Genomic DNA, 15,709 nt, shown 5'->3' with positions numbered 1-15,709 from the left:
AAATTCCCCATCTGCAGGAGTTGTTGCTCTAGTGGATAAATCAGTGTAAAGGACAAAACATTCCCTTGGTTGATTTCGTGCTGAAGGGATGAGCGAAGTCTTTTGCTCAGTCTCTCGGGATTGAAGCATTTGTGGCAAGTGAGCGGTGGCTCTCAATTTTAAAAAGAGCCACTTCTTCACGTTAAAAAAGTATGCGAAGAAAGTACGAGCATGGACAGTTCCCTTTGTATTGATTATACTGATGAATTAAAACAGCTTTCGAATGGCTACGGACCGCGCAACATATTCAACATAGATAAAACCAGGATTTTTTTCCTATAAATGTCTGGTTCTTAGCACGCTAACATTGGAGGACGACTGAACAAGGACAGAGTAACTATCCTTCTAGCCTGTAACATGGACAGATCTAAGAAGTTGAAACCACTCATGGAAATTTGTAACACAACGCTGTTTCAATGGATTAAATCGCTTCCCACAACTTACCGCTCAAATAAGATGGATGACGACTGAGTTGTTTAACGAATGCCCGGCCTCAATTAATAGAGATATGAAATACAAGAAACACAAAATTTTACGGTTTTTGACAGTTGCACTGTACATAACAAGCCGCCACCACCACTCGATCACGAAAAATGGATTTTTTCTCTCACCCAGGACGAGATCAAGATTGTAATCATTGAACCAGGGAATTATACGAAATTTTAAAACACTCTACCGCAGAGGAATTGTTTCACTAGTGCTGGATAGCACTGAAAAAGGTGAGGAAACGAATATAACAGTTTTGAATGCTGCAACCATGACTGATAAGGCCTGGAAATATGCCAGCACTACCCCTCATTACAACTGCTTCAGAAATGGGGGGTTTATAATGAAAAAGGAAAACGCGGAACAGCCATCGGTCATGAGAATAAATGAACTCAATCCCACCGGTCTGAAGCGGGGAAGTTCTACCCTGCTGTGGTGAGTTAACCGTTGGCGATTTCGTTCATGTTGACGATGCCTTCGGTGCCCATGGTCTTCGAACCGATGCTGAACTGCTGGCCTGTTAGGATGAGGAAGAGGAAGATAACGAAGAACAACCGCTAAATCCAGTCACATTGAACGAAGCAAGGTCCTGGCTTCATACCCTACACTCATATACCCCAGAACAGAAGTGATTATTTCTTCTCAACTCTCATCACTATCGAAAATTCGCTAGACGTCTGGACAATGTCAGATGGATGTCATTTTCTCAAAAGAAAATCACCGACCACTTTTCAATATGACGTGTAACATTTTCATTAGTAACGTGTTGACCAGGGCCCAAAAGTGCGAAGAGATGAATGGTGGTCACTTTCAACATTTGCTGTAGGCAGGTTAGTACTGTATTTCCTTGCCCTGGATCTTTGCTCTTTGGGCCACTTTTACTTGCCCTACCCTGCGTATGTAATATGTATGTAATTCGAACTATCGGTAAATTGAACTTTTTCTCTGTCTCCTAAAATTTCAAATTATTGAGAGTCGACTGTAATAACAAACATGTAACAAAACATGTAAATGAACAATTCACTGACGAGCATACGATAATATTTAGCCTGTTGTAGTCACGCATCATAAAAAGGAAAACTCAGTTAACAGCACTTATTTATACTGATCACATTATTGTGCTGAAAATTTACGGAAGTCAGAGTTAAAGCAATACATTTCTTGCTGCCGCTGATAATGTATAGAAATCAGGCAGTTCTACCAAAAAATTCTTCAGTGGAGTCGAAATAAATGGCTTCCAAAAAACCTTTTTGGCTCTTGTTAAACTGAAACGTAAAACAGTTTTTATGACTGCTGGCGAGTTATTAAAAATGTGTGTTCCTGAATAATGGACGCTATTCTGTAGCAAAGTAATTGATTTTAAATTCTTGTGCAAATTGTACTCATTTCTGTTATTGATTTTGTGAAATGAACTATTGCTTTGTAAAAGAGACATTATATGCTAAACTTCATTAACGAGGAAATATGTTGGCAAGCATTAGTTAATGTTCCCAGTTCGATGAACAGCCATCTCCACAAAGTTCTTGAGTTCGACCCACAAACAATTCATATAGCACTTTCTGGACAATAAAAACTTTTGTTGGCCTCGTGATGAGTTACCCTTAAACTTTATCCCGTATGATAAAATGGAATGAATGTAAACGAAGTATTTTTATTTTTATATCACCTTCCTGGCAACAGCTCATTTCAAATGAAGATTTGTTTAGCCACTTCACCAGTTCCGTGATATGCTCCCCCAAGCTGAATTTACTATCGTGTAGTAATCCGTAGCATTTAACACTGCCGCTGCTGGTCATATTTTAGGCACATAGTAGGGGAACACGTCCTACAAGTTCTGAATTGCATATAGTGTGTTTTCTTCAAAATTTAATGACTTAAAGTTGCCTACAACCACTTTTTAATAATCGTGGAAAAATTTCGAAAACTATACTTGATTTGCTATATATTGCAATATTGTGTCATTTTCAAACGAAAAAAAAACTTGGCGTCTAGTGTTGTTGCAGATGAAAGGTTATTTATATACACAAGAAGAGGTAAGGACACTAAGATTTTACCTTTTGAGACAACACATGTGATTATTTCCCAGCTAGATGTTGTTTGATAGCTTTTCTATTGACACACTTTTGTTTCCTGCTACTTCGAAATACTATAATTTGCTTAACAAGATGTTGTGATTTACACTTTCAAGTGTCTTTGACAGATTATTAAATATACCATTAGCCTGTAATTTATTGAGTGTTGAATTAAGAACTTGCTCGCTCTATGTCTAAATAGCTTTCTGAACACTGGAACCCTTTAGAAATCCGAGACATTACTTTGACAATATATTATTCGTAGCCCAACGGTTAAGCTGCTGGTTATATATTACCTTTTCTAAAATTTTCGAAACTGCTGACAAAAGTATAATTGGACTGAAATTTAACGCTATTTCGTTCTCTCCTTTCTTATACAAAGGCTTAACTTCAGAATATCTGGACCATTTGGGAAATACTTCATTGATGAATGACTGGTTACACAGGAGTATTAGAATGGTACTTAACTCAGAACAACATTATTAACTAAACTTTGTTTCTATTTTATCATAACCATAGGATTTATTCATTTTAACATTTTATGATGGTGTAGTGAAGATCATATTCATATTACTCAAGTTATTAGTAGCAGGTATTCTACAGCAGCATACACTGGACATGAAAACCCCATCTTTTCAGTAACAATTATGAAATGCCTACGAAAAAATTTTGAACTCTGCATACATCAGTTACCAATGTGTAATGTACTTTTTATATTATCTGCTCCTCTTCACTTCTGGCTCTACCATTCCCCTTGACTATGTCCCATAGTGTCATTATTTTGTCACCTGATGTGACTATATTTTTCTCATAATGCAATTTTTCGATGCCTATGTTGCTTTCGTCACTGTTTTGCAGTACATCTTGTAATGGGCCATAGTATTAACATCAGAAGACTGGCACTTAGTTTTATTTTTTATTTATTTTTTTATAAAATACATTTATTCCTTGAGTAATCTGCGGCTTCCTTCTAGACTTCGCTCTAATCTGCACTAGTTTTGTGGGGAAAAACCTTCCAAATAAGATAAGGACTTTATTAATAAAAGCGTTGTTCTTTTCAGTGAAGCTGTTAGCTCTCTATTATCACTCCAATTTATGTCTTTGAGCAGCTACCTTAAATAATCAATTCCTGGCTTACTGACTACCCCATTTAACTCAAATTTAATAGATTTTGTATTCTGATCACTGTTGACATTTAACAAAAAGAACTGCATGATCCGAGACTATATTGACTATTGTTCCTGTAATGTAATTTTGTTCATTAGACTTTTCTCAAAATATATTATCAGTGGCTATTTTTTGAACAATTCACTATCCTATTTGGGATATTTATGGTAAGAATTAAATTGAATGATAATGTTACTAACTGCAATAAATTCATACTAGAATAGATTTTAAGGAAATTTACATCGGAGTAAGCAGAAACCACAATTTATTTTCCTTTTACTCTTAAATAGATCAATAGTGCTTCTAAGTGATTTACGAATAGATTAAAATTACCTGAAAGTACCTGATGTTCACTATTATAAAGGTTTTATTATGACATTCTGTCACATATGCTTCCACAGCTGCTCTAAGCAAATTTGATGGATATCTTTGTTCCTAAGTTTATGGCAATTAGTGTTGAATATGTAACTCCTCCTTTTCCCATTTCTGTTCTACAGAAATAAGATGCTGAATTGTGCCCAGTTAAGATTTAACACATCTGTGCCAGTCGTCACTTATGTTCAGAGAGGTAGATTATGTCAAATGTGTCTGTTGAGTGTAATTCACGAATGCAGAAGCCACAAGCTAGAATCATGTTGTCGAATTTCTTTATGAAACTGAAAGTTTTGTCAATCCTAGTCTCTGTTAAAACTTTGTTTCTTCCTGTCGTCTCTATTTTAGAATATGTGCTACTCTGACAGCGGTATTTTATCACTCATGACAGTGCCTCTTCCACGCTCCCCCCTCCCCCCGCTCACTCTCGCCCAAGTTTTCTGCCAACAGCTAACCTTCCTTTTCCTGTTGAAGTGAAGGGCATGTCTAGTATAATTCCATCTACTGACGCAAGAGTTAAAATGAAATCAATCACGACGTCTCAGAACAGATACAAAGTCAACATTGGTATGTCTTGATGTCGATGCAGTCTTTACCAGGTCACACTCTATTTTGTACCCAGGATCTGTCAATACTACTGCCTGGTCACACACTATAACCATCGAGTCTTCTTTCACGAAATCCTTACATGGTTATGCTAAATCATCTGTCACCTGATACACGCCAGCATCGTATTTAAAAAGAAAATAGTAACCTGGTGCTCTGAAGCTACTTCAGATGCAAAAGCTGGTCTGTACCTCTAGCTTCCTTCTGTTACCTGTCACACTTTCCCCGTCTCTCTACCTATCTTCCTCCTTAACACGTCCAAATCTTTCCTAATCATATCTGCATACACTACAAAAATCACTGAAGAGTCTCATTGACTTCTCCAGTTCCCAAACCACTACACTCACCTCAGTGGAAGAAACTGCAGCAACCATCACACAATAGTCCAGAACTAACAATTCAATAGCACGTCGGGCACTTTCGACTCATGGTTGAATAATAATTTAGTGAGAATAGGTCCAGTAAATTATCGATAAACAAGAAAACACATTTACAAAACTTTAACCTATGTGCAACTGTATGTAAACAAACTACGTGTGCAAAGCTGCTGATCCAAATAATTTAAAATTTATACTGCTTTCTGCAAATATAAATGAAATAATGAAGAGATACGAGCTACTTAAATTGCGGGATAGAAAATAAAAATTAAAGGAGCTTCTCTACATTTTCTGTTCCTAAAGGTAAACAAAAATACAACAACCCGACTTTACGATGTTTCCGCTTTTTTTTTTTTTGGAGTATTGTGTATAGAGAATGAGATATTTAATACTATGCTTTAAACAGATACTACTACACGTATTAACACAGTAGCCTGTAACATGTAATAAAATAGCGAACGTTAAATAAGGGCAATTTGATAATTTAATACTAGATTAATACTGTCTGCCTGATGTTTTTTAATGGTCTCCTGGGCTTCCAACGGATTCAGTTATTGCCTTTTGTTTTCCAAATGGAAGTAGCTGTGAAATACTTAAAGAAATCTTTAGACGCATATATAATTTTGTTACAGTAGTCAGAAACTGTGGCATATGCGATCCAAATTGATGAAATTGTCTAGGGATTATCTTAGTTTTTTCATATTTTTTGCAATCATTTCTCTTGTCACATTGTCGTTGTAACTTCTCACATTCTACGTATGGCTAATTGCTGTTGGATGAATAGCTTTAGCTTATGTAAGCTACAATATGTCATTTCCCTGGTGCCAATAGCCTACACCATAGAACTAAGGTTTTTATTTTTTTAACTAGTACCTTGTGAGCAGTTCGTCTCTTCTGGTAATTTTCTCTTCACCATGCACGGACAATCTTGAACTTACTTGTACATCGTCAGAGAGATCTCGTAGGTTCCTTAGTCGCCGCATAAGTGGTGATAATCAGTGACACAAGTGAGGCCCTCCCTCTAATAAAATTACTGTTATTATGCACATAAGAGCTAAAGAAATTGCTGTAAGCATGCGTACTCGAACACAGAGATATGTGAACAGGCAGAATACTGCGGCGCGGTCGGCAACGCCTATATAAGACAACAGGTGTCTGGCGCAGTTGTTAGATCGGTTACTGCTGCTACAATGGCGGGTTATCACGATTTAAGTGCGTTTGAACGTGGGGCTGTAGTCGGAACACGAGCGACGGAACTCAGCATCTCCGAGGTAGCGATGAAGTGGGAATTTTCCCGTACGACTATTTCACGAGTGTAAAGTGAATATCAGGAATTCGGTAAAACATCAAATCTCCGACATCTCTGCGGCCGGAAAAAGATCCTGTAAGAACGGGACCAACAACGACTGAAGAGAATCGTTCAACGTGACGGAAGTGCAACCCTTCCGCAAATTGCTGCAGATTTCAATGTCGGGCCATCAACAAGTGTGAGCGTGCGAACCATTCAACGAAACATCATCGATATGGGCTTTCGAAGCATCCTGTCTGATCACCTGCGACGATTCATGTCTATTGTGCATTCCGATGGACTTTGGGAATTCCAGCGGGACAAAACGGCACCCAAAAGTCCAGAATTTCTGCAGAGCAGCTCCGGAAACACTCTCCTGAGTTAAAACACTTTCGCTGGCCACCAAACTCCCCAGACATTCTTGAGCATATCTGGGATGTCTTGCAGCGTCCTGTTCAGGAGAGATCTCCAGCCCCTCGCATTCCTACGGATCTATGGTGTCAATTCCCTCCAGCACAACTTCAGACATGAGTAGAGTCCATGCCACGTCCTGTTGCGGCACGTCTGCGTGCTCGCGTGGCCCCTGCAAGATATTAGGCAGGCGTACCAGTTTCTTTTGCTCTTCAGTGTAATGTTGTTCTTATTATGAAACAACTTGTAAATTACAAAGAAATGTTTGCATAACACCACTAATTATTGTTTCTACGGCTTTCAGAAGCGACGAACGAGGTGACGCAGTGGTTAGCACATTGGATTCACATTATGGAGGGCGACGTTTCGAAACGCCGTCCGGCCATACAGATTTAGGTCTTCCGTGACTTCCCTTAATCCGCCCACGCAACTTCCGGAATGGTTCCTTTGAGAGGACAATGCCTATTTCCTTCACCATCCTTCTTTGTGCTCCGTCTCTGATGACCTCGTTGTCGATGGGACGTTAAACTCTGTCTTCTTTCCTTCCAGAAGTGTAAGATCAAAATAGAAACCTCTGTTTTTGATCAAAAACGATATGTTTTTTTAGAACAGAAAATCGTATTCTGTAATTGAACTTGCGACCCTTTTTACACCAAGTCACTCCTCCACTCCCTTTCCTTTCAGGGTGTATTCAACGGCAGAAACATTTTTGGACCATAGTGAAATCCAGAATGTTTTGCATGATATTCATGTAATATAACCTCTTTCAGATATCTCCGATGTAATCTGCAAAATGGTGTTGTTGCATTTTATTCTCGCCTATACTGCACAGGACTCACCCTCTGGATGTAGCTTCCACCGAACCAATTGTTGTATTCAAGCCATCACTTACTCTTCCACCGAACCAATTGTTGTATTCAGGCCGTCACTTACGGGATTGAACCCAGTAATTGTACGGGTTACCATTCCTCTCTTGTGTGCCTCGTTCTAGTGAAACACTTTACTATTAAACTACAAATTAATGATAGTGATTTCGGGCGTGGAGCCGGATGTTTTCCAGCACAGAATTATACATTACTGCGTTATCATTCGCAACTGTACAAATGTGGTAGCGGTGCATAACATCACACAGTTTACTTTGTGTTTACAAAATCAAGATCAGTTAGGCATAAATTTCTTGGTTGTGCTGTTTGGAACAAAGCAACTTTAGGGCTGTTTCATCGCACCACGTAGCTCTCGCTCTTCGTCGGTGTTCTTAAAACTTACGAGAACGTCACGTAAAAGCAATAATCGTTGACCTCTTTTTAAAATCACTTCACGACGACAGTGCTCTCGATTACTTGTTTCCTCAGTTAGTAGTATCATTCCAGCGGTGAATGTCCCTGAATAGTCTTTCGGCAGCTACTGCAACATTTTTATTAGTTTTGTTACTAGTCTGCGTAAAAACATAATATAGGTGCAGTTACAACACCCTGTGGCATCATAAAATCCGAACACAGCCCGTTACTTTCGCTATGTGCGCGCCTCTCGCTACATCGTAAATTTAATTTTCGCTTATTCTTTGTTGTGCAGCGAAAAGAGACCACCGAGAATGTAGTTTATTTGGATGTGACTCAATGCATAATTTTAAGCAAGTATACGTAAGCGGGAACTCCTTTGTTGGTGTTAGTTTTTAAAACTGTTTATTATCTTTCTTTCAGGCGCTCCTCTGATCGTCACTGTGAATATGGTCATAAAAAGCATGGGAGAAGTGTCTGAGGCAGGAGAGGTAAGAATCGTTCCAACTCTTTGTAACTGACTGTTAGTTTGGGCGACCATTATTTTTTCTCTTGAAGTTTCACATAAATTTATGCAGTAGATAAATGACAGCATATTCTTTAAAAATTCTTTCTTTTCAACGCAGCTATCTCTCCATGCCATATACTGCCTCATCAATGTCTTACTAATATGCAGAATCACTAAACTGGGTGTGTACATCTACATCTCTATTCCGCAAGCTACCTTGTGTGTCACGTACAGTGGTACGACCCTTCTGGTCGTGAGAGGCGTAATGAATTTACGCTAAATGAAATGTCATGCGTCACGTCGTTTCGCAATCGAAACTGCTACTATACAGAGCATCACACTTCACAGTAATCCGAAGAGTTTACATGTATGTTGTGTGATGTTCTTAGGTTAGTTAGGTTTAAGTAGTTCTAAGTTCTAGGGGACTGATGACCATAGATGTTAAGTCCCGTAGTGCTCAGAGCCATTTGAACCATTTTTTTGAAGTTTACATGTATGTTAGCAGATTCTCTTATCTCTCTTGCGATTGAATAACGGGCACAAGAAACCTTGTCTCCTTTTTTCGTTAATGAAGTTCAAAATTACGCAATACAATTTTGCTTGTAAATAGCGCAGTTGATTCTGTTAATTCCTGACTCGCAAGGTGCAATAATCTCTGAGACGCAAAATAGGCATTTTGGATTGAATGAAAATTGCTATTTCATCTTAATGCTCACTAAGATCTCTTTCGGAATTATTAATTAGCGTGCTTTTGACTGACAGAAGATTTACTACTTCTCTCCTTTCATTTTTTATTTATTTATTCGTGTGGATCAAATACAGTTTAAAAATACAGGTATGATATAAAATCGTCATAACTTCTGAAAGGTTTGCATTGGGACATTCAAACTGCACGGTTGGCCACGGGGTATGATGGGAATTAGTATGCACTGTATGGTTTGGTTTAGCGACGAAGGCCACTCTCGTTCGGATGGGCTCGTCAATAATCAACACTGGGGCATTTGGGGGACTGAGAATCTGCATTTAGCGATCGAGAAGTCTCTTCATCTTCAACGGGTGTCCAGTCACGGAATAATCGGTGCGATATTCCTTGATGGCATGGTACCTACCGAACGGTACATGAAGGTTTTGGAAGATTATTTCATCCCCATTATCCAAAGTGACCCTGATTTCGACAAGATGTGGTTCGTGCAAAACGTAGCTCGATCCAATCGAAGCAGGAGAGTGTTTGATGTCCTGGAGGAGCGCTTTGGGGACCGAATTCTGGTTCTGGGGTACCCAGATGCCACTAGCATGGGCCTTGATTGGTCGCCATATTCTCCGGATCTGAATACAAGAGACTCCTATTTGTAGGGCTATATTAAAGAAAAGGTGTACAGCAATAACCCTAAAATCATTGCTGAGGTAATCGACAGCATCTATATTGCGACGCTTCAGCGGATCATGTAGAATTTCGCTATTCGTCTGCACAACACCATCGCCAATGATGGCAGGCATATCGAACATTTCATAACCTAAACCCGAATATCTGTAGTGACGTTTACATATTGAATAAAGTGTGTGCACGCCGTAGTTTGTAACTAATTTACGTTTTTTTCATATAGTTCAATAATTGTCACCCTGTATATAACATTAGTATATTTATATAACAAAAATACAGAAAGACAAAACTACATATAAAATTAACTAGATGTGAGTATCTGATCCATGTAAGAGCTGTATCATTAACTTTCATGAGGTCGGTGCAACTCCCCTAACAGGAATGCTAGGGGCATTCATCTAACGTGCTTGATTATCTGGTTCGGAGCCCCATGGTTACAAACGTGAGAGTCTGTAGCACTCCATTTGTAAGGAGAGTCTGCGCATTGTCCATGCTCAGGGCGAGCTCTGTTCAGTTTGACCCATAGTCTCCTGTCAAGTTCTGAGCCAGCAGTATCACAATTATACTTTCGGAATCACTCATGTTCTTCAGAATTTTCAAGAAGTTGACAGTTCCGATCCCATAGGTCTCTCACCCCGATATTACTAACATCTAGCTGTTCTTCTTGCCGTAATACTGGATTTCTTGAACGGAGCGTACTTCGTCGTAGACTTGGTATGTGTTCATCTACGGGTAACTCCAGATTCTCCTGTAGCTCGCAATATTCCCTAAGCAAAGCCTGTTTTTACGGGTTGCGAGTGGATAGATGTTGCTCAGCTAGGGAAACCAATAATACTACACATGCTCCAAGGGTAATGCTGCATGAGCTAGAACGAATCGGCAGCCAGACCAGATACTGGATTTCCTGGCTACAAACATGCACACAAATCAAAATCAAAAAGGCTTAATAATGGACCTTTTCAGGACCAAGTAATTAAAAGACTTGGCCTTTTTGGCCGAGCGGTTCTAGACGCTTCAGTCTGGAACCACGCGACCGCTACAGTCGCAGATTCAAATGCTTCCTCGGTCATGGATATGTGTGATGCCCTTAGATTAGTTAGGTTTAAGTAGTTCTAAGTTCTAGGAGACTGATGACCTCAGATGTTAAGTCCCATAGTGCTAAGAGCCATTTTCAAACGAGCTATTGCGAATACCAATCTTTCCTTTAAGAAAATATCAAATAATTTGTCGTAATTTCAGTTTGTCTTAGTATTTCAATATCAAAGATACAGCTGTAACAATATTTTGCTGCTGCGCTATAGCTTTAACTTCAATGAGTTAAGGTTTATCATTAATTAAATATTACTCCTTCAGGAAAAAGATATTCAAATATAAGTCCATTTATAAGCACTGAATAAAACTGAAGACTTCAGAAATATTTATTTTGTGTCAGTAATACAAGTAAGTGCCACGTAAATGAATCGTTGCGTTAACCAACACAAGAGTATAACCAAGCGTAACTAAAAATGTACGTGAGTGGTCTCAAGAAAAACTGATACATTTCTTTCACAGAATAATATACATTGAAACCTTTTTATTATAGAATTAAACGACGGCGTCTTGAGATAATTAGTAGCATCTTATCCCGTTGTATGACTGTCGGCTCGGCCACAAGCTGTTCCGGGATGTTCTCGTCAGCGAAATACTGCCAGAAGAGCCCTCCGCTGCCGTCAAGGTTCCGTGTAGTACACGAAACAAACATAAAACATACATATTACGAAGCGTTTGCACAATATACTTAATTCAATAAAATAGTTAATCCATTACTAAATAAAATAGAACAAAATACTGTACCATGTACTGCGGGACTGGAAATTCTTAGATAATCAGCTCAAGCTGGATTACCACATACGGAGTGTACTTCTGGTACCTTCCTCCCGTTTCCTGTTCCATTTAGAAATGGCGCGAGAGAAGAAAATGTCGGGAAAAGCTCCGGTAAGAAATATGATTTCTCTCATTTTCTCATCTTGATGATTTCGCGGGCCGTCGTCCTACTCTTCTGGGTGCCCACGCTCTCGAAATTTCAGCCTCTCTTGCAGCATCTGCCACTGCAGTTAAAAGAGCATTTCTGCAACGCTCTCGCGCCGACTAAACGATCCCTTAACGAAACCCGTCGCTCTTGGCGGTTCTCCGTCTCTTCTGTTGGTAAGAGTCTCAGAATGAACAGAAATATTCAAGATTCGGTCGAACGAGTGTTTTGAAAGCCGCTGCTTTCGTGAATGAATTATATTTCCTTAACTTTCCCCAAATGAATCTCCCAGTGACAACTATTTTTCAAAAAACTTGTTTTTAACACTGTCTGAAGAGACACATTGGTAACGATCTCGCAGCGGTACTAAGTTTACTCGCAGCTGCATAATTTTTCTGACATTAGCTGAATTAGGATTGAAGATATTACCTACTGGTGACACGTGAAAATTTGTGCCAGACCGGAACTCCCATTCTGATTTCCCACACGTCCCGAGCAATCGCCTTAGCTACTTCGTCTATCCGAGCACGCATCCAGGATCGACCCAAACTTCCAAGTTCATTGTATCTACGATCCCATCACATATCACACGTACTTGAATTCCCGCTATGGGGACGTTTTCAGCGTTAGTATTACGACCGATACTTTGCCGGTCGAGCGTTGTAATATTTATTTTTAACGATGTCTGAAGTGACAGACATTGGTGACGGTCTTGCAGCTGTACAAATTCTCGTGTCACCTATAGGTAATACCTTCATACCTAATGCAGCTAATGTCAGAAACGTTTCGCAGCTGCGTATATATTTCATAAATTTAGTACGGCTGCAAGATCGTCACCAATTCCTGTGTCCTCAGACATTGTTTTATGATCATACACCACTGTCTTTCCTGGCTTCAGGCGCCGAGCGCGACGTTCTCTGCGTGCGCCCTTGCATTTTTTGCGTCCACCCATCATCCCGAAAACACCTGCAGTGAGTCTGGCGGGCCGAGTGGGCTCGTTTCCTACTCCAGGGGGCGCTCTTACTCTCAGAGCGGACGTCTTCCGCACTGAAAGAGCCACCACTCGGTCGCAGCAGTCAGCTCTAGATTGCAGCGTTTCTTGCTTTATTCAAACTTCCAGATGACTGCAGACATTTTCCTTTCCTTCAGAAATTGCGATAAAATGACGACCCAAATATTCTTCGGGTGATTCTCAAACGTGCCGTGTTCGAGAAGTACGGTCTTCACAAGTACTGAACTGTAACAGTAATAAAACTAGTTTATGAGATGTCCAAGTGGCTGTCATTTTGTGAGTGACATAACACGCCCGTACGAGTACACAGGGTATGCGGAAGCAGCCTGAAAAGCATGTAAGGGCGTTGCAGGGAACGTAGTGTTGAGAAACAAGTGTTGAAAAAAAATTTCGATACGTTGCGCCGTTTCCGATTTAGTTAGCATTGAAGTTGGCCAATCACGTCGTTGTGTGCGCAAATTCAGGCGGCCTGTGAGAGACAGTGTCGCCAGACCTTCTCCGTTTGGTTTCCTTAAACCGACCAAATGTAGATTTTGTGTGCCTAGCTTCAATTTATCACTTCTGAGGCACATTGTAACTGGTTCAAGTGGCCCTAAGGGCTATGGGACTTAACATCTGAGGTCATCAGTTCCCTAGACTTGGAACGACTTAAACCTAATTGAACTGAAGCGCCTAGAACCACTTGGCCACAGCGACCAGCTTGTAACTGGTAGGACAAGTGGTAAATCAAGGACCTACAGACGTCTGTGCATTACCGCATTTTAGCGCTTGCAAGAGCTCCAATTTGTGAGCACAACGACCTGATGTCTAATATAGATGCAATTTAAATCGGGAACGGCCCAATGCATAGAATTTTTTTCTTAGCCGTTACTCCTCAGCACAATCTACATTGAAACAACCTTACAACCTATTCAGGATGTTTCTAACCATCCTGTGTATACACTGCAGGAAAAAAATCGCAGCACCAGGAAGGAGATGCGCGACATAAGTTCGCAGACGTGTTCCTGCATCTGATGGACGATGTCTATTCAAATTTCACGCCACCAAGAAGATGCAAGTCGGGTTTGCTTTAAACACACGCTGCAATGATTGTGAGCGTTAGCTATATTTGAGACTGGACGTGGTGAAGCCAAGAATACCTTTAAGGCGACAAAGAAGCCATTATAAACACCTCACTGAGTTTGAGTGATGTCGTGGTAATAGGACTACAAGAAGCTAGACGTTCCTTCAGCAATACTACAGAAAGACTTGGCAGTAATGTAGCCAGTGTACATGATTGCTGGCAGAGGTGGCCACGAGAACGTACGGTCGCAAGAATACCGGACACCGGCCGGCCATGTGGCACTACCGTGAGGACAGACCATCGTGATAGGCTTATAGATCTGGAGCATCGTGGTGCATCTTCAGCAGCAATTTGAGCAGCAATTGGCACCACATGACGCTACGAACTGTTACAAATCTGCTACTTCATTGACAGCTCCGATCCAGACGCCCTGTAGCGTGCGTTCCTCTGACCCAAAACCCCGCCATTTGTGGCTTCGGTGTTATCAAGTGAGAGCTCATTGGAAGGTAGGGTGGATGTCTATTGGGTTTTCTGATGAAAGCTGGTTCTTCCTCGGTGCCAGTGATGCCTGTGCCTTGGTTAGAAGGAGGCCAGATGAAGGCCCGCAGCCACACTGTCTGCATGCTGCGCACACTGGACCTACCCTTGAGTTATGGCCTGAGGTGCGATTTCGTATGAGAGCAGGAACACTCTCGCGGTTAGACCTGAGTTTCTCCTGGCGTATACAACTTTCAAATAACTTCCGGGAATTCAGCCAGGTAACACTTTCAGCGACCGCCGATATTTCGGCGGGAGAACACCCCGCCATTTTCAAGGCAAACTGCAACGGACAGGCGGGGTACATGCAAATTTAAATCCTCGGTTCTCGGACTGAAGCAGGAAAGATAACACATACACTGAACACTAGTGCCACCAAAGATGACCAAAGTCAGAGCTATCGATAGTGAGACTATGAATTCGCAGGTCCCTCTGTTTTTGACAAGTAAGAGAGCCGGATTCCAAACAGATTTTAAACAGAAACCTCCATCCCTGAGGTTGCTCGCTAATTTAATCTCAGCTGCCTCCCTAATAACACTGTACCAATAGCTGGACGTGCATGCCAATATCTCGGAGTTATTATATAACATGGGGTGACCAGTATCCAAGCAATGTTCGGCAACAGCAGATCTATTTGGCTGCTGTAATCGTGTGTGCCGTTGACGACGCAACCTTATCCGTGCTAGGGAAGGGTTTAAATTTAGCACCCACTCCGAAGAGTTTGCCGGTAGTTGATTTTATTAGTTCAATTGAACAGGCAGTTTGCAAACTACCTCCTGACGCTGCAGAGGAGGTTAGGAGGGAGGCATGCCGTGTTTTGACTAGGGCTCGTCCACCCAAGAGTAATTTAACAGCAGCAGAGAGGGCTGCTTTACGCTCTCTCAAAGTTGATCCTAATATTGTTATTTTACCTGCGGACAAGGGCAATGCCACCGTTGTTTTAAATAAACACGATTATGTACAAAAGATGCAACGTTTACTATCTAATTCAGCGTATCGCAGAATCGTTGCTGACCCCATAAAAAGTGTTGAGAGAAAGACCAACAGCCTCCTGAAGAAAAGTGGTTTGTCGCAGGACACTATCAAGAGTCTTAACACCTATAGT

At 40.7% G+C, this 15,709-nt stretch overlaps 1 protein-coding gene across 1 annotated transcript in view; it reads left to right on the top strand.

Moving 5' to 3' along the window:
• Positions 1-15,709, top strand: part of LOC126175379 (uncharacterized) — a 195,003-nt gene that overhangs the window by 62,770 nt on the left and 116,524 nt on the right. The window contains exon 2 of the mRNA XM_049922150.1: positions 8,519-8,586. Within this exon, the coding sequence (XP_049778107.1) occupies positions 8,519-8,586 (68 nt within the window). The remainder of the gene's footprint in view (positions 1-8,518; positions 8,587-15,709) is intronic.

The sequence above is a fragment of the Schistocerca cancellata genome, chromosome 3 (genome assembly GCF_023864275.1).
Source record: "Schistocerca cancellata isolate TAMUIC-IGC-003103 chromosome 3, iqSchCanc2.1, whole genome shotgun sequence".
NCBI lineage: Eukaryota > Metazoa > Arthropoda > Insecta > Orthoptera > Acrididae > Schistocerca > Schistocerca cancellata.
This window is presented reverse-complemented; position numbering and strand designations above follow the sequence as displayed.